General features: G+C 33.5%; 3 protein-coding genes across 3 annotated transcripts; 1 reads left to right on the forward strand and 2 right to left on the reverse strand.

Moving 5' to 3' along the window:
* Nucleotides 1–16: 16 nt before the first annotated feature.
* Nucleotides 17–2,093, reverse strand: cpa (F-actin-capping protein subunit alpha). Its single transcript, XM_018540833.1, has 3 exons — nt 1,887–2,093; nt 762–1,011; nt 17–683 (listed from the first exon to the last, which is right to left on the reverse strand). The coding sequence occupies exons 1-3, from the start codon at nt 2,085–2,087 to the stop codon at nt 265–267; spliced, it is 870 nt and encodes a 289-aa protein (XP_018396335.1). The 5' UTR covers nt 2,088–2,093; the 3' UTR covers nt 17–264.
* Nucleotides 2,094–3,412: 1,319 nt separating this feature from the next.
* LOC108774648 (uncharacterized) lies at nt 3,413–10,452 on the forward strand. The gene is made up of 18 exons (XM_018540798.1): nt 3,413–3,500; nt 3,746–3,984; nt 4,238–4,347; nt 4,424–4,529; nt 4,823–5,052; nt 5,193–5,577; nt 5,660–6,113; nt 6,729–6,935; nt 7,063–7,253; nt 7,327–7,569; nt 7,641–8,220; nt 8,460–8,583; nt 8,680–8,776; nt 8,880–8,988; nt 9,076–9,131; nt 9,651–9,849; nt 9,991–10,138; nt 10,404–10,452. The coding sequence occupies exons 1-18, from the start codon at nt 3,419–3,421 to the stop codon at nt 10,450–10,452; spliced, it is 3,609 nt and encodes a 1,202-aa protein (XP_018396300.1). The 5' UTR covers nt 3,413–3,418.
* Nucleotides 10,453–10,724: 272 nt separating this feature from the next.
* LOC108774649 (uncharacterized) lies at nt 10,725–13,676 on the reverse strand. Its single transcript, XM_018540800.1, has 4 exons — nt 13,179–13,676; nt 11,730–13,092; nt 11,225–11,461; nt 10,725–11,121 (listed from the first exon to the last, which is right to left on the reverse strand). The coding sequence occupies exons 1-4, from the start codon at nt 13,674–13,676 to the stop codon at nt 10,829–10,831; spliced, it is 2,391 nt and encodes a 796-aa protein (XP_018396302.1). The 3' UTR covers nt 10,725–10,828.
* Nucleotides 13,677–19,015: the final 5,339 nt, after the last annotated feature.

The raw sequence follows: 19,015 nt of genomic DNA on the forward strand, positions 1-19,015 counted from the left end.
TTAAAAAATTCTGCTTTTAATTAATTTTTTTTTTATACAATTGACAACGCCAAAATGTTGACCTTTTTGTTTTATTGCTTCTTGTAACAACATACAATATGGAGTCGAGAGGAACCTTGAGTGCATGCATGAGTCGAATATCTCTAGTCAGACATTATTTAATAGTGTTATAATTTGCTCCCATGCACATCACACCTCCAGACTTCACTCATGCAGCAAAATGCGCTTTTTTAATTATTTCTTTTAATATAAAAAAATCTATTTCTATTGACTTTTAAGCTCTTTGCCAATACTGTACGACACAATTTTGTTCCAGTCAATTTTTGTTCGCATTACTGGTAATTGCCTTCGCAATGCTTTAAAGGTGGTGTCGGACATTGTTTGATAGTTCTCGGAAATTGCCGTTTGATAATCGTTTTCGGATTCCTCGACAAATCGTATCAAATCCTTCGCCGTTTGTTTCTCACTGGAGATCGGCAGGCTCTCCTTCACGTCTTTGCTACTGACCAATTGTACATTTCCATCCTCATAATAATGTACTTGTACTTTGAGACTACCTCTCAATTCGGCGTTACCCGAATTTGGAGTGAAACTGACAGTCCACACTGAACGCCAGCGGCCGTTCCAGAAGTTTTTAGGTTGAAATTGATGATCTTCTATGCACGCCGTTAGCGTTATATTTCCTGCATTAGAAAAAAAACAATTGTTACTCGCAACGCTCTCTGATTTATTTAAAGTCAATTGATCGAAGTAACAATTACCTCCAAGGGATTTTCCAAAAACTGAGCAAGCGCCATGTCTGTAATGACTTTGAGTATAATTTGTTATTTCTTCTTGAAGGGCTGACCTCCAAGGTTCTGCCAAAGGATCTGGTTCGTAAGATTCATAATCTTGCGCCTCTTTTCTCAGGTGATCATATTTAAAACTTTGCTTACTCCGTGCATCGTAAAACCTCTGAGAACCCAAGTCATTGTGTTCCGTTATGAGCGCTGGATGGTCACTTCCTTCTATCTGCGTGTGATGAAAAAGACAAAGTTTTATATTTTACTTCCCGTGCTTATTTTTTTTTTAGAAATCAGACATTGAAGATTGAGATTGAAGAGTAAAATTTGGCCAATCAAAATAATAAGAGTTAAAATTCCTTTATTTTCATTAGTTAAATTTCTATTTTCAATCTTAATCTTCAATGTGTAGTCTGATTCCAGCCTTATGCTAATTAATATATCACAATCTATTTTTGCATAGATTTATCATTTTATAGAAAAAAAAACAGATGTAAACCTTGAATTTTTTATATTGCAAAGTAAATTATTTACAGTAGAAGAAAAACGAATAAAAAAAACATTGTGGCATTGCTAAAGGCATTGTACATGCCAGTAGGGTTTAACCTCAGCTGAATTACGAGTTTCCAAAATATACCCTCGTCAAGATAGCGATCTAATACAAGGAGAAAGAAAATAGTCTTCGTTTGTACATTCGGAGATTAAATAGTGATACGACGTTCCTGTTATCTAGCTAGAGCAAAATGTCCATAACCTGACGCGAGGAGGGTCGAGTATTCGTGCCGGTCGTGCGAGAGCGCGGAGATGTCATCGCGTGGCAATGTCTGGAGCGAGCATCATCCACGCGGTGAGTCCCAGAGGGCTCCGATAACGCGAAGTAGATAGAGACAAAGTGTTTAAGGTCACCGTGGTCGCGCCTCGCGGGCTTTCGGAATCGATACATACATTTAAAAGGAAAAGGGGGTAAACGCGCAAAAGGGCGCCAAGGGTGCGAACCGTATTTGCCGTGAGTCAGGCGAAGGCCGCGCGGGAGAAATACAGGGTCAACGTGCGCGGTACCGTCGGCGGCCGCCTATAATGATGATGACGACGATGATGATGTACCTTAACAGGCGTGAGCTGGTCCTTGTTATACTGAGCGAAGGCTCCGGACGCGCCCTCCTTCAACAGGTTGTCGTTGTTCAGAAGAACCCTCACGTCGTTGAACACCTCGTTGAACTCACCCGGCGGCGAGTGCAATATAAAATCCGAGACTATTCGCACTTTTTCCTGGTCCGGAATCACCGCATCTCCGTCCGCCGCCATCTTACCTTTCCCACTAGCACGCACACGCCGCCGCCGCCACCACCACCACCACCACCACCACCACCACCGTCGCCGATGTCAAAAGCGAGGGTACGGTGCAGTGGTCACGAACGGGTTCAGGTTGTGCTTGGTCTCTCCTACATTTTCCTGATCGTGGCTCCACTCCGCGTCCCGTAGCGCCGCTTGCACTGACTTGCAGCGGTGCTGAGCTGATATACCTTATACCGGGTGGCGCCAGTTCGCCATAACACGCCTGTCTTTCCTGAGAAAGAAGAATGAAGAAAGAGAAAATCGAGTCTCAAATATAATCATCGATCTCAGAAGCCGCGTGATCTTTTCCATCTTTCTCCTCGTAAAAACTGAATTCCTTTTCTGTTATTTTTTTTTTCTTTTCCGCTAAGTTCTATGCAGAGAGATGATTCATATCGAATGAGGATGAATCACACCCTCGAAAGAGTTCTTCACACGCGGAGACGATTTTAATAGATAGCGTATAGCGTTTATCTCAAATCTGGCAGCAAGAGTGATAACCGACAATAATTATTATCATTTGGGTACGCCCAGCAATTGTTAGTTTCTCAAAACAAAATCGCTTATTTATCTTCTCGTTTGTGAACGCGAAAGGCGGATTAATGATAAAAATAATATATATTAATATTACGTTATTTGATAAATGTTAAGAAGAGTCCCTCCACCCCGAATCTACACACATTATAGTAATATTATAATTTTCCACTTAACAAAATGTAAAATGTAATACGCACAATAAACGTACATAATAGTTGTGTTATTAAAAAATTATAACATTGATGTAATTCACAGTTTAGAAACGCCAATCGATATATTTTGTCAAAAAATCTGTAAAAAAAAAAAAATATCACGTAACAGCACTTTATACCATGATAAAAATCGTTTATTAATAGATTGAAGTTAGCATGGAATCACAGAGCGTTATATCGATCACTCGAATTCTCTCGTTCGCAAATCGGTAATGGAACAAAATCGACAGACATGTTTAATTACTCTTGTACAAATGATTGGAGAAATAATCGTTATTTTGGCGAAGACAGCGCGTAGGATATTTTATAAATGTAATTTGGATCATAAGAGGCAATGATCTAGAAGAATCGCTTCTATTTGTTACGCGTTATCTTTTCTCAAATTATATCCCTTTGATGCGCTCTCCGCAGCATTTCGCGAATAAACAACGCTTTCCACGCTGCATATCGAATTTTCAGCATCCGCTGACATCCACATACTAATCAACGTCGTCTCGAAATTGTAGACGATATTTTTCGTCTGATCTTAAGACATCGGAATTCTGATTGAAAATGGCAGACGATCCGAATCGTGACATCTTGCCTGTCAAGGAAGGCTCGTGCGTGGACACGATTATCAGTAGTACTATAATAGGTTCGTATCCATTTGTATCTGTCGTATGTAATTCCACTTGGATAATTTATAGTCAATTATTCGATAAACTTGATTTGTAGCCTTATTTCCTATACAAATGCGCGCGAACATAAATTTAATTCTTCCGACGTTATGTTCCAGAATCGAAATCGACAAACAAATATTACACATATTTATTATTATACTATTTATTTTTGCGTGTAATGATGTGCAAAGTGCGTAAGTAATGTTTTGTATATCGAAAGATCCCAGAGAACGTCATCTCGTTTGCAAACTCGATCGTTATCAGCTGGAGGATAAGTATTTACGTTTACTCGATGAGGCGAGCAATCTGAAGAAATTATCCAACTGCCAGGAGGACAAGATTAAGCGGCTCGGGACGAAGCTGATTAGATTGGCTGGTAATCCAAGATCGTGTGGATTAACATTAGATATCGCCGATGATAGGAATAGAACGGCCGTTCTTGAGCTTGAAAATACCAAGGTAAATTATCTTCAAATAATGGCGATTCTTTCTTTCTCTTATCATGACTTAATAATTAGATCTTCCACTCGGAAGAATAACGTTTATATTCTATTATCTCTATTGTATTACTTCTGTACAGCATAGATTATTAAATTATTCATAATATTATGAATTGACACTTTAACAAAATTAATGCATACTAAGGATTATATATAATCTGTATGACCAAAAATTAAAAAAAATGAATATTCTGAAATATTAAATGTTTCAGCTGAAGGAGAAAATCGCTGTGATGAGGAATCAATTGTTGAGTCACACGATGAGCGGCAGGTCGTCGTCGCGCAGTCGTAATCTCGTTAGACCATCGTCTTCCGGGCTTGTGTAAGTACTAGGTATATGTATGTACTATGACTCATTATGTCGCGGCACATTGAAATACTGAATCGGCTCCCTTTAGGACGTGTCGAAGCGAAAATAATCGCGTGAGAGCGCCATCCTGTCAGTGCATCGTTGGAGCAGGGGACGATGATAACGATATGCGAAATTACCTCATTAAAATCGAGGTAAAACTCGAATAAATCCAAGAGAGATATTTGCACATATACATATATTCAATTTTATATTGTCTTATTTATTTCATTTGTACAGCACAATTAATGTCATATTTCGCTTATACAGAGTATAAAACAGAGTTTGCACAATAATGTAAAATAGCATAAGGGATGTATATTATTGCACGAGTTCCTTCCACGAGGAGAGATTTGATATTCGGATGATTATACAGCCTCACGAAAGCATAAATTTGCTCGTTATTAATGTTACATAATTTTAACATAATGTTCAACTTTTTTTGTAGAAATTGGAGGCGCAGAAGAAAGATATGACATGTCGTATAATGGAATTGGAGAAAGAACTGGCGCATTTAACCAATAATCAAAAAGAGAAGGTGGCGGAAAATGTAGAGTATATACGGGTGTGGCGCCAAATGAAGCAATTGAACGATAAATTAATGACAACCCAAGAGAAAAATACTGTATTGACCACCGAAATTAATGACTTGAAGACAACTCTTGAACTAACGACGAAGTATATTTATTATATATCAACCTCTTATTTTTGTAGATATAATAAATTGTTTAATATATATTTATAACTTAGATATTACGAGAAAAATGGTTAAATACAGTATATTTCTACTTTGTGTGTGAAAATTATTATTTTATTAGGAATAATCAGGAAATAGTTGCTGTTCTTTCTTCGGAAAGAACGCGCATAGCTGAGATCGATGACCAGATGTTGAAAGCAAAGAATTCACAGTTCACATTACGCGAAAAAGATGAACAGATACGGGATCTTGTAAACGAAATTAAAATATTGCAACAACACAATAACGAACTTATTGCGCTTACGTCAAAATATGGGCAAGTTGAATTAGAGAATATTGAACTAAAAAAAAGACTCTACGATGACGCTCAGGAGCAACAAACATTAAGGACTGCTTTCAACAATGAGCAAGCTAATATTATAGCATTAAAAACTGCCAATGAGCGATTACTCGCAAAACTTCAAGAATTACAGACAAATATAGATGTTTTGACAGTACAACTAGCGGTTAGTATATATCTACTGCAAATATTTAAAAAATTGCCTAGTATTTGACTAATTCTTATTATTAGTTTTATAATATTTTCAGTCTTTGCATACGCAAGATAAAAAGCAGGACATCATAATGTCAGTACCAGGTGTGGAACAATGTAAAAAATGTTGCGAAATGTATGATAAAATTATACAATTGGAAAAAACTGTGGGCAATACTAGAGAAGATTGGCAATCGGCTGATAAATCTGTACAGGCGATCGTTATTACTAGCACAAGGGAACAGGGTACAATGATAATTTCGAATAATGAAGATAAGACATCATCTCAATCGCCATTGAAGGAATGGAAGACAAATCAAGAAACAAATGACACGAGTGTTTTATCTCGAGAAAAAATATTAAAATTGTTAGATCAAGCACAAATTAACACTCCTTTGAATGCATCAAGAATCACTCCTAAGGAAGAATGCACGGGCGTTTTGGATGTAGCTCAGAGGCACAGGCAAGTCGTACCCCTCGAGAAGCTACTGTTTGGTGATTCTAATTATTGACAGAAACTCTACCGTTCGGTACTAACAGTAAATATATATTTTATGAACATAGCATTTATTTATATATATATATATATATATATATGAAGAGTATTTAACAAAATCTTTGTGGTATATAAAATTGATAAATAAAACACTATAAAATTACGTTTTTGAAAATATATTCAAAGTTCAAATTCTTCATTAACATAATAGTAATATCCTGCGTTTCAGAATCTTCCAATTGGCAGAGTGCGGAGCTAACTTCTTCGGCAGTCACAAGATTGGTGTTGAAGTGCAACATATTGCCAAGCTTCTCGGATGAACAAATAGTATCTTTCAAACTAACGATGCCACGTTGTTGCATGAGAACTGAAATCAAGTATATAACAACAAGTTTTTATATATGTGCTTGTTAATATTCTATTATTGATTTTGTATTTAACCTTGTTTTATATATTTTGTTTCATACCTTTTTTTTCATGTTTTTCACTACACTATTAAAAATTAAAAAATTAGAATGTTAATAGTAGTAGTATCTATTGCAGTGACGGAGAAATATCTTCTCAGCGTGATACATCAAGCACTATACAGAAGAATTTACAGAAAAGATTTGCATATTTGAAAAATTCAGATATAACACTAGGTCAAATGTTTCTAATTTTATTCGACATTTTGCAAGAATTTTTATTGTTTGCTGATGTTGATGGAAAATCATGCTTGGATCATCAAGTATCTGCAATCGAAGATCCGTTAATTGACGTTAACAACAATCATCCTACAAAAATTACTCGCAATATTAAACAACATGATTTTAATGCAGGAACTACACAAAATTTTGGTAATAATAATCATATAATCTGAGATTTTTACAAATTCTTTTAATACTGAGACTAAACACGTAAAAGTGCGATAACGAGTGTGATTTTATACCTCAAATAATTTTAAAAACTGTTATGTGAATTTAGAATCTGATTATTGTACGAGCTGTTCTCTTAAATCGACTGCCCTTTACTCCAACAAGAAGTGCAATTTTGCATGTAAAAAAAATTCTGCAACCATTTTAACAAGTTCATCATTGAAAGACATATTTGATGATACTTCCTCTCCCATGGCTCACAGAAAATTATCATATCGAGATATTAGTAAAGATTTTTGCGTAAGCAATTGTTAATAGCTCTCTTTGAAGTATTAAATTATAGCCTAGTATAATGTCAATGATTTTTATTTAGGCAGAAAAGATGGTAAAGCTAAAAAGATTAAAATCGCTCCGTTATCCCAAATGCAATTTAACGTGTCACTTGCGCAAAGCGAAAGATCCGCTGTCCTTGCAGGAGAAACAAAAATTACCTTGTAGAACCGAATGTTTGAATGACAGTGTAAGGTTACCAGTGTGCCCAATGGATCCTTTATTAATTACTGATAGGCAAGGTCTCATTGAGATCCACATTTCGCGATTGCAACTTTCTACATCGGTTAGTATATCTCATATATTTACCATTGTTTCTGGAGAACATAATCTTGTTATATTTATTGAGATTATTAGGTTGCAAATATCCCCGACGAAGAAGATATATGTAATCTTCACATTTACGTTAGTTGGGATATTTGGGGCGAAAAGACCGCTTATACGCCAAGAATGGAATGTCCTAATCTGATTTTCAATTCGTCCTCCGTATATCGTATAGCAGATCTCTTCTCATTCTTCAAAAACGTGCTATCGGAATACCTCATCTTTCGAGTGAACATTGTTCGCCGAGATGGTACTGGTTATACATTTGCTCGAGCGAAAGTTTCCATCAAAGATATCTTAGATTATCCGCAGAACAAGTTGCATTATATCGTTCCTGTGAATGGTGTAATTTGTTCTTTCTTCGGCGTTAATTTCGGTCAATTATCGTTGTGGGTTCGGTTGAGCTGCAATGTTGATATGGTCGAAGCTTTTAAGAAGCAATGCGGCATAAGTTCGTTGAAAGATACTCTCCATACACCTCCAATTAAAAAGGATGTATCTAAGAAACCTCTTCCTCAACATATCGTTGATATAGTGTCATTCAAAGATCGACAGCAAAAGGATAGTCCAGTATCTGAAGATTCAACGGATACTCAAGCGCCGTTAGATTCAAGTAACATACCTTGATTGTATATAATTAAGATTTGTATATATACTTGATAGAAATTTGTTTGAGAACTATAATTTATTAGATAATTATACTTTTTTTGTATATAATTAAGTTGATTAGAATTGTGCCATTGGCAACAATTGTATTATAATTGATCATATAAATATTATCGGCTTGAATTAAATTATATTAATTACATGCATTGAATACTTTAATAAAACGTGATGTTATCAAAATCATAGATTTTCAATATGAAACTGAAAACTCGGACGAGGAAAATTTTTACGTCAATTCAAATAATGAAGAATCGCCTATCAATGAAACGAATGAAATGTCTGAAGAAGAAAATGGAACGATTGCAATGAGGTGAGATTTCTTCTTTGTTGTCTTATTGTGTTCTCTCACGCTATTTAAATTACTCATAAGATTAAATTTTGCAACTTGAAAAATAATTTAAATTAGTCCAGATTACAAAACGGATAATAGTAAGGAGAGTAAAGAAAATAACGTTTCGAGGGATTCACCAAGCGTGGCGGAGTTCAAAACATTACTGGCGAATGTAAGATATATTTAGCATGTCATGGAATATATACTTTCGCGATTGTATGAAAAATAGCGAAAAAAGTATTATCTGTAAATTATCGAGATTCGGACGTATTCAGGGTATTTCGTTGCTGAAAGGATCAAGCAGCACGATCCGCGATATGGACGAGATTCTCTCGGACAGAAACTGGGAGAGTTATAAGCAGAAGAGTCTGCTGACTTTTGCCAGTACATTTAGTAATTTATTACATCTGCATTCACGTATGCTGATTGAATAGCTCGGTACTGAATTTAGTTATCCAAAAACACTTGCAGGAGCTAACTCGTTAAACGTGGAAGCACAGGATTACCGAAATGACATCTCTACTTGCGTACGGGACTGTTCCATTAGTTATATTTAAATGCTCCACAAAGAGTGCTGGATTACAAACAGAAATTTTCTGTAATATAAAGCACCGAACATATTTTATATTGTTTAGTTATTTAACGCTGCAAGTTAAATAACTACAGTAAATTAAGCGTGTTCTCTTTTTCTTTCTCTCTTCAGAGTTTAATTTTTTAAAAATTTAATTAAATTTTATTCAAATTTCCGATTTTATTGTTTAATGTAAAAAATTAAGCGGAACAGGCTAATATAAAATTTTTATCGAAGAAATATCATAAATTTATAGAAAATTATATTGTTATATCAGAATAAATTGTTATATTTTACAACATAGTATTTTAACAATATTTAATGTAAATAAATTAGTGCATTGTACACTAGCATATTTCTGATGGAAAAGCATATCTAAAAATATTTTCATTAAAAGTATATCAATTTTCAAATGTACGTGACATTGTATGTAGATTAATTCAACGCAATTTTAATTTAAATACACTTTTTTCAGCGCAATGAAAAGGATGCGATAATCATAGAAATAGTGAGTATGCAGTTTTTCGATGACAGTTGCGTGATGCAGAACGATCAGATACATTTGCTTTACGTAGAATATTCTTTCCTCGACAAACATGGCGAAGATATGGAAACTATTTCTGTAGAAAAACCAAAGACAAGTGCTCAAGAAATGGTTTACAATTATAAAAAAAGTACATATCTTTATACATAATACACAGTAACTATTTAGATTAATATTATACGATAATAAATGTAAATTATAAATTAGAAAAAATATCATTTAGTAAACATGTAGCGTATGTAGATAAAAACTAATAGTTTCATAATTTCAGAATTTTGGATAAATGAAGTGACACATCCCGTACAAAGAGACAATTTGCGTGCCATGTTAGCCGAAGACACAAGTCCAAATATTAATTTTATTATTATTAGTGAACCATTACCCGAGGAAAGAGAAGTCAAAGACTGCGAGGAAGTGGGGTAAGTATAATAATGTATTAAATCTATTTTATTCGAAATTTTTATAGTATTATTGCAAATATATAGGAATATTTAATAACTAATTTCTATTCTTTTCTTTTAGTTATGCAACTTTTAATATAAAAAAATATGCACTTGGCGATGAGTGCAAATATATATTATTGCCGATCAAGGATAATCAAAATAGAGAAATTGGGACACTGAAGGTAATACATATTATACGTTATTTCTTTGTTAATAATGATTAAATTTAAATTTATTATAGATCTCTATATCTGGTATCAATGCTATTCGACAATGTTTACCAGAATTAAGATAGATCAATTGCATTAGATACTGAGCAATTGAGCAATATGAAAGGCAAATGTTACATATGCATTTAGATTATTAAAAGATGATCGAATTGAAGTTGAAAGATCAATATTCAGATTCAAGACGAAGAATTCAATTTCTAATCATATTTAGTTTATTTAAAATTTATTCAAAATTGTCTACATATTTTCTAATATATTAAATTATGTTGTAACGTCAAATTGATTATATAAACAATAATATTGATATATTTGTTAATCTTTAAACTTGCTTGTACTTTCTTGAGTTTATATAAATTATTGTTGGTTTATAGAAGGCTTTGTTTAGCGCTGAATTTTTTGGTCTTTTTAGCATTTTCTTACACTTTCGTCGAGATATCTAAGTTTTTTTCTTTTCTGTTTTGTGCAGCGTGTTATTTGATAGTAACGTGCTATTTTGTTGAACTATATTATTTGTCGAGATTTTATCGGTTCCATTATTCTTGTTATCTTTCTGAAGCAATCGCACGATTTCTTGATGTTGTCTTTTCATCTCTGATGACAGTTTAGTTCGACGAAACACGTCATTATAAATATTTGTAGCTATCTGAAACTCTCTGCAATCCTGTGGACTATGGGCAATTGACCACACACCCATTATCGTGTCGATACCCTGGCATACTCTACACGCACCTGTGTGTATTATCGTAGATCTTTTTTAAAATTCTTGACTAGTTCCCCGCATGTGACATTCATCAAATACGAACAAATTAATTTACTTCGTCGTCTATCGTACCTGTGAACACCGCCAGAGATTTCGTGCGATTGTCAATGGCAAGCAAGGAAAACGGTTCACCCTTTGTAAAAGGTGCATGTCCGGTTAAATTCCAGGCGGGATCCAACAAACCTTGATGAGCGGGCGGAGGTGACAATTTTGCGAGCGTCACGTTTATGGTATGATTAGTAACTTTTATGTCGATTCGCACTCCACCCTGGATAGTTATCCATGAACCTGATATCTTGCAGGGCAAACCTATTTCGGAAAAACATTATTTAGCAATATTTTGTTTTAATATTACGCTCTCTTAAGCCAGCTACGTACGTTCAAGTAAACTTGAGCTGGCCTTATAAACTTCCAAAATATAATAAAATGCAAACCATTGTAATTTGATTAATAAGATTTTAATTTTATCAATAATATATTAGTTAATTGAAAATTCTCAAAAAGGATTTATTGGTATTTGATACCAAGTATCAATTAAATGTTTAAAATTTAAAGCAGATTAAGATTATGCAGTAACCTTCTATCTGTTCATTTTCACTGGCTTGATTTGATTTCATTTCTTCCAATTCGTCAATAATTTTCTCTAATATCTGATTAGCAACTTCCTTGGTTTCGTTTAATGTCGCAGAAACGTTTGCACGTTGTATTTCTTCCGTTGTCTTTATTGAAATCACAGGTACAAGATCATCACGTATTTGGTCGTTAGTTTGTTTTTTATTTGTGCTATTATCGCTCTGGAATTGTCCATGAATAATTCGAATCGCTTTTTGTTTTTCTTCAATTAACCTTTGCTTCTTACCATTGTTGTATAAACTTTGTTTGATACCATTTTCTCGATCGGGAATCAAGATATGTTCTATTGGTTGATTGACAGTTGATTGAGAAAATACCGGAGCATGATCGATAATTTTGTGCATGGCTTGACTCGTGGAAATAATAGGATAAACATAATCATTAGATAAACGCTCTATTGTAGGTCCAACATCCTTCTCAGCGGTGTAGACATTCGAAGTTCCCGGAATTTTGCGAAGGATGTGCGGAACATCCATCGAAGTACCGGAATAGAGCACTAGCATTTCTTGAGGTTTGCTTCTTTCTTGTATAATACTTAAATTTGAATACAGACGAGGTACGCTTAGATCCTGATATTGTAGCACATCACTAGGAGTATGTTCGACTTCGATTTGTGGACCAAGAACAGTATCCGCACTGGTAGTAAATATTTTCGCGAGATCAAGATCAGGATTGATAAAGTTTTCATCAGGAGATTTCATCTCATTGATGTGTATGCTTTCTTTAGGTCGATTGACGTTTGATACTTGAAATTGATTAAACGTTGAATCCTTTTGTGTTACCTCGGAGATATACAAATTTCCTGAAATAGTTTGCTGATCGGTCAGTATCGGCAAATATGTAGACGCGTTATCTTTATTTGCTTGATCAATTACGGGATGATCAATCTCCCAAGGTTCTAACAATTCATAGTCGTAAGTTAAATCTTTGTCATACGAATCTCTGTCTGCGAATTGCTGCTTGAATTGCAAACGATTTATGAATGATTTGGTAAAGAGAGAACCGTTTGAGATTTGTCTAATGACTCGGTCGTTTCCAATCTCATCTTTTGATTGCATTTTAATTGGTTCGGCATTGTCGTTATAATACTCTAAATATTCAAATCCATGATTGTTGAAATTCTTTTTAAAATTTTTTGTTTGCATTAAGTGTTTAATCTTCTTATTTGACATTTCACTACTTTTTTTATGCCTTTGTTTTGAGCGACTGTCATTTTCACTTAGAAAGTTTCGTTCAGCAATGTTATTCACAATTTTTTTATTTGCTCTAATATTAGGAGCAGATAGATTTACCTTTTGTCGTTTCTTCTAGACAATAAATGTTACTAATTAAATTAATATTTAGGTAGAAGAATATGTTGAATAATAAATAAAATCTTTTTCTTTTTACTCACCTTAATATGAGTTTGCTTGCGTAACCAAGGATGTTCTTTGTACTGTTTTAAACCATATTCATTTCTCTTTTTTTTCCCCTCTTCATTACGATTTAATAATTTATTCAGTTTTCTTATACTTATTATTGGTTTATGTATATTTTTTATTCTATCTACCGGTAAACTATTCATGTTAGAATGATTACGTAAAGTCCCTCTCATATTTGCCAATTTTTTTATATTACGTTGTAATTGCGGTGATTCGAGAGTTTTCTTCGCTAATTTCTGTGCTAAAGATTTAGTGTCTTCTTTTTCAGAATCAAACGTAGCCTTCAAATCTATACTTTTGTCGAATTTTTCATTGAAAATTTGCTCATCCAAATTTGATCTTTTCACCACTGTTTCTTTTTTGCACGTGTTATTGTCTTGCACGCGGAAAAAGTCCTTTGTAGGCAAGATAATTGATTGCACAGCAGATACGTCATTGCAAATTATTCTGATTAGTAATGATATTATCATGACGAACCTGATCATAAGGAAAAGCTGTTGTGTACATGTACCGCATCGCAATAAAATTTGAGGCAATACCTGCCAAAGATGTGTACGGTGCCAAGAATATCTGTAGCGTTTGCTTGTATGTATATTTCTTGGTATCATTTACAAAGCATTTGCTATTCTTTAGGAAAATTTTTCTCCTTGCTTTTTCTTGTTTTGTGGTTTAACATTTATTTATTTATTGTAGCTTCACGACTCTTCGCTTCATCGGAGAAGCCGAAAAATTGCAATTTTTTAAGTTCCTCGTAACTGTATCGATAGATATGTAGATAAAAATTTGCGAACGATAAATCGACACGTGAATGTTGCTTTCTTCTCGTCAATCTCATTTTGTCGCGAATGCCTTCATTAGACTGAATAAGACATTTTCACATTGGATTTAGCTTTGTTTTATAATATATTCAGAACTAGTACAATTCAAATCTTTAAAAATTATCTAATTTAAAATATTTAATATAAATAATTTAATCATTTTTAATATTGTCAATTTTTAGTATTTCTTCGCCAAAATTTTATATTATAAAATGTTGTTAAGCAATTTTTCAAGATAATTAACATTTTCATGGCGTTAAACTTGCAACGCTGTATTACATTGTAACAAACTCGATACGCAAATAGATCTGCTCGTAATTTAAAAGCCACATACAAGGAAACATAGGTATCCATAGTTGATCAGTAGCAAAGAAATCGCAATCGGTATAACGTTGCTTAGATTTAAATATGTAGCTGCCTTCGTATCGATTTGGATCTGTGAAGAGAAATCCCTGGAGAGACGTGCAGGCATCGATTATTATTAGAAGCGGCCGAAACTCGGCCAATTGACCGCGCTACAAATTAGCACATGCAAACCCCATAACAATGATTTCGCAGCAGTTCTTATTTTAGCCGTTTGATTTTGAAACAAGAATGATTTAGTTATATCAAAAATAATTTTATAAGAAGAATAGATGGTTTTATTAGAGAGAAAGAGAGAGAGAGAGAGAGAGAGAGAGAGAAATATATGCGATTATTAAATATTTTAATATACTTGAATATATATATATTGACGTACTGCTTAACTCACATTTTACAACTATCGCAGAAGAATACCGAATTGAATAACCATTACATCGATTCAAGTAGTTCAATTTAAAAATAGAAGGAATTTTATTATCCTGTAGGACTATTGTGTGTAATGTTAAAAAAACAGAATTCAAATGTTGCGCGGTTAAGGAAAAAAAAATTAAGAAAACAATAAGAAGCATCATGTCGAAGAGATTATCGATGGCGATGAGGAGGTAGAGAAGAGAAGAAGAACTGTGCTCGGGCATCGGGACGCGTTGTCGCTGGCATTGGTAGCAGTCTCGAGATAGCCGTCGGCTGGCTTCCTCACTGGCTCGGGCGATTTATTCGGGGATTCCTAGGTAGTCGAAGTGGCGAGCAAGGAAATCGACAAGGAAGATCATCTCATATACGTAATTCAATTGCTTTCCCCTTTACGTGTTAAAGCCGATAATCTGAGGGTGAGTGAAAGCCGAGGCAGTCTCGAAGGTCCTGGAGGTCAGTGCATAGCTTTCTCCTCTTTCTTTCCCCCTAGGACAGTTCTCTTCTTTCTCCCCTGATCGCGTTTCCCTTTCTGGCTGTTGTCTCTTCTTTCTCTTGTTCGTCCCGTGTCAGCTCAGCTCGTTGGTGCTATTTTCGCGCGAGTGTGTTGTGCAAGTGTCGAATGTTAGCGTTAAGGTGCCGATTCCGATGTAGAGCTTGTTCGATAGGTCACGTCATCTCTCGCTCCGTTTGTCGGAAAACCTCACCCTGTCTAACTTACCCTACACTTCTGACATGTATATATCCTGCTGTGAACGGTTTACATGTTTTTATATACAAGTGTAAAAGATCGTACTTATTAGGAATGTAAGCGCCATCGTCTTCGATGATTGGTATCAATATCGAAAAATTCATTCAAAGTTTAACAAATACTATAGGTATATATAAATATATAATTTATTATATATTTTTATGTGAAGATATAATAATTGAAATGAAATCTATATGCAATTGATAACTGTTGTCATTTATAAAATCTATTTCGTTAAAATTGTAAATATCATATTAATATTCTACTCTAAATATAATATTAAGATTTAAATTTAAATTCAAAATTATAATCCTGAATCAATATTGGAAGTCAAGTCGGGTAAATGTATCAACAACAATGTTCACTCATCGCTTTGAGCGAGAAAAATAATCGATCGCTTAAATTGTAGTGAATGATACTTATAATTGATGTCTTGATACAGTAATAATTTTTTGATCTATTTGTCAAACTGCCCGATTTGTTTTAAGTAACACGTATAAAATACTGATATTCTATAACTATGCGAAAGTGTGGCACGTGCTACAAAGCGTGATGGTGGTCTTCCTGAACGAGGAGACCTGTAATGATATATGATATTTTGCCTCACCGAGAACGTTACAGATTAATAAATGTGGTTAATTAGTTAAGGTCTGAAATTCGGTGTCACCATCAACTAAACGTTTATTCGTGTCGGTCCCAATTTTCGAAATATTACATTTAAGTAACTAAATAGCTTATTCTATTGAAACAAATATTATATCCCATGTTAAATTGAAAGAAGTAACATAATATATACTCTATTAATTAAAAAATTTAATTAAAAAATAAAGTATACAAAATTTTTTGAAATTTCAATTTTCATTCTTAATGTTATTTTGTAATGGCATTTATAATTTACTTTCGCGTTTCTTTGTTTAGTATTTAGAATGACAAATCGATAATATATTTATTATGCAAATATATTATACGATTTTTTATGATTACATCATATAATATATATTATATTAAATATGAATATTTGCAAAAGATCTTTGGCTCTATGTCCTGAAGATTGTCAAGAATACGAATTTTTCTTACGATCAAAACAGTAAGACGGCCAACCGCGATAATGTATAAGTACAGCCTGAAATTTTTGGGTAAATGAAATGCATAGCTCTCTATGCATTACTCTAGTCGTGCTCAAGGTGCTTCATAAAATAGCTGCACTATTTTCCTGGCACGGTTTCCCAGAGTCAAGCATCCAATGAATCAAACCGTAGGAAGGCCAAGTTTTTAGTTTCGTGTAAACAGAGTTGTACGTATATGTGCCGACACTCTAGGAATTTGCGCATAAATTTTACTTAGTACACTATACAAGCCGAGCTTGGTTTACTTTGCGGAGGATAATAAAAGTTGATAATGTAATTAATTACTTTCACTGTAACTTCTGACAAATCAGTTCATTAATGAAATTTTTATAAAATTTTTATAATTTTGTTTTTCTTGGCTTATTAAATTTTTCGCGGCAATTAATTATTAACAAAGAAATTAATTTAATTTTGTGTCTCCAAATATTTTTCCTGTTTTATTAACAAATTATTAATTAGATGAACAAATTTATTTATTGTTATTTGGGGATATAAATTTATTTTTTATCACTGACAGAAGTAACCATGTAAATTGTTAATCTTTGATCGAGACTTGTATTTAAGAAAGTTCTCTTCCTAACGATAGCTCCAGGGCCATGTGTTTAGACCACGTGAAGTAGCTGCTGTATAATCACTAACACAAGACTAGTATATTTTCATTCCAACGAAAATGTTTAGAAAAATTGTGGATTAGCGCATGATTTGCTTTCATTGCATCAATGATTGGAATCGTGATAAAAAGAAAGCTAATATTTATAAAACTATATAAATTATTTTTGTATTAATTTCACAAAATTTTATAATTAATGCAAAAATTAACAACAATGCAGAACATAATATTTTGAAAGTCGAAAATTGTAATTACATTCAAGTTATTATCTGACGCGCGCGTTGCAGTTTCCCCAAGGATGAATCATCTCGCGCATCAATCTCGCGATTCAGTGGCACTTCGGTGATGCGAAAATCGAATAGCGGAAGTGACCCTATTAACGAAGAAACGGATGAAAATGCGGCCAACACCGCGACGAGCCGACGGAGTCAGCCAATCGCGACGAAGAGCTACGACTGTCCGCGTGTCGGAAATAGATCTCAAATCTCTCAAACCAAAGGTTGATCCACTGAGATGCTTACTTTAATCATCCGTGCATTTCGCATAACTTTTCGTCGTTGGCTCTGGCTATTAGGTAATGAATTACAGCATTCGACCACAAAATCAAGGATCGTCATAAACGCCGTGATTTTCCGCGCTGCGGGAAAGAAAGGAATCTTCCCCGTCACCTTTATCTTCTAACATACCTAACTCCGTTTCAAAAATTATGAATGTTCTTTATTTCTCCATTATATTGCAATTTAGAGTTAACATATTGTCAGAATTATGATTCTTTCTCTATGATTTAGAAAGATATTTTATCTTGCTTGTGTAAATCAATCTATGATATAGTTGACTTCTAGTTGGCAACTATTACAGGTTTCATTATATATTCTTCATTTTGAATGCAGATTTTAACAGATATTAGACATTGCGATTGATGATAACTTTATAAGATTTCTATGGATAATGATTTCTGTTGTGTTTTCTTGATTTTTTGATGTGGATAAGTTACCTACTGCTCGAAAAAGAGACCAAGAATTTACAAGCTTTCTTGAAATTTATCTAGAGAACATTTTGCAACAATGTGTTTAATGATGATATCGTAATGATTTATTAGTATTTATATAATCATAAAAAAAAATAAAATTTGTTCATGTCAAAAATTTATTAATTAATGATATATATAAATTATTATGTTGAAACAATTATTGAAATAACAAAGTATACTACATAATGCTAATTTTTCCATATTAATATATTGCAACTAATAGATATACAATAGAATTAATGGTACAGTTAATTTAGGTAAAGCTTAAATTGTATTAGACATTATTTATGTCTGTTTCAGAATAATGATGTAACATCGAATGATTAAATATACATAATAATGGCATTTAATTCGCGAATGAGTACCACATCCAAAAGAAAAAAAGGTATGTAATATTTATTGTACTTTGTAAAAATTTTATAAAAAACTTTCTCCTTTCCTTAAATTATTAAATTATGCCGAGTAAGCAAATGTAAACAAATTTATTTTGTTTGCCTAACTGTACATTGAATGCTACCCATGAAAAATAAGAGTAAAACGTAGTGTATTATAATAAATATTTGGCATTATACTTCCAAAATACTCTCTCTATATTGGAAATTTAGAATTGCGCTATTTAAATTTTTTGGTTTATAATAAAGGTATTTAAATACTGATATTCTTTCTCTCTCTCTCTCTCTCTCTCTCGCTCTCTTTATATAT

The sequence above is a fragment of the Cyphomyrmex costatus genome, unplaced genomic scaffold, assembly GCF_001594065.2.
Source record: "Cyphomyrmex costatus isolate MS0001 unplaced genomic scaffold, Ccosl1.0 scaffold270, whole genome shotgun sequence".
Taxonomy (NCBI): domain Eukaryota; kingdom Metazoa; phylum Arthropoda; class Insecta; order Hymenoptera; family Formicidae; genus Cyphomyrmex; species Cyphomyrmex costatus.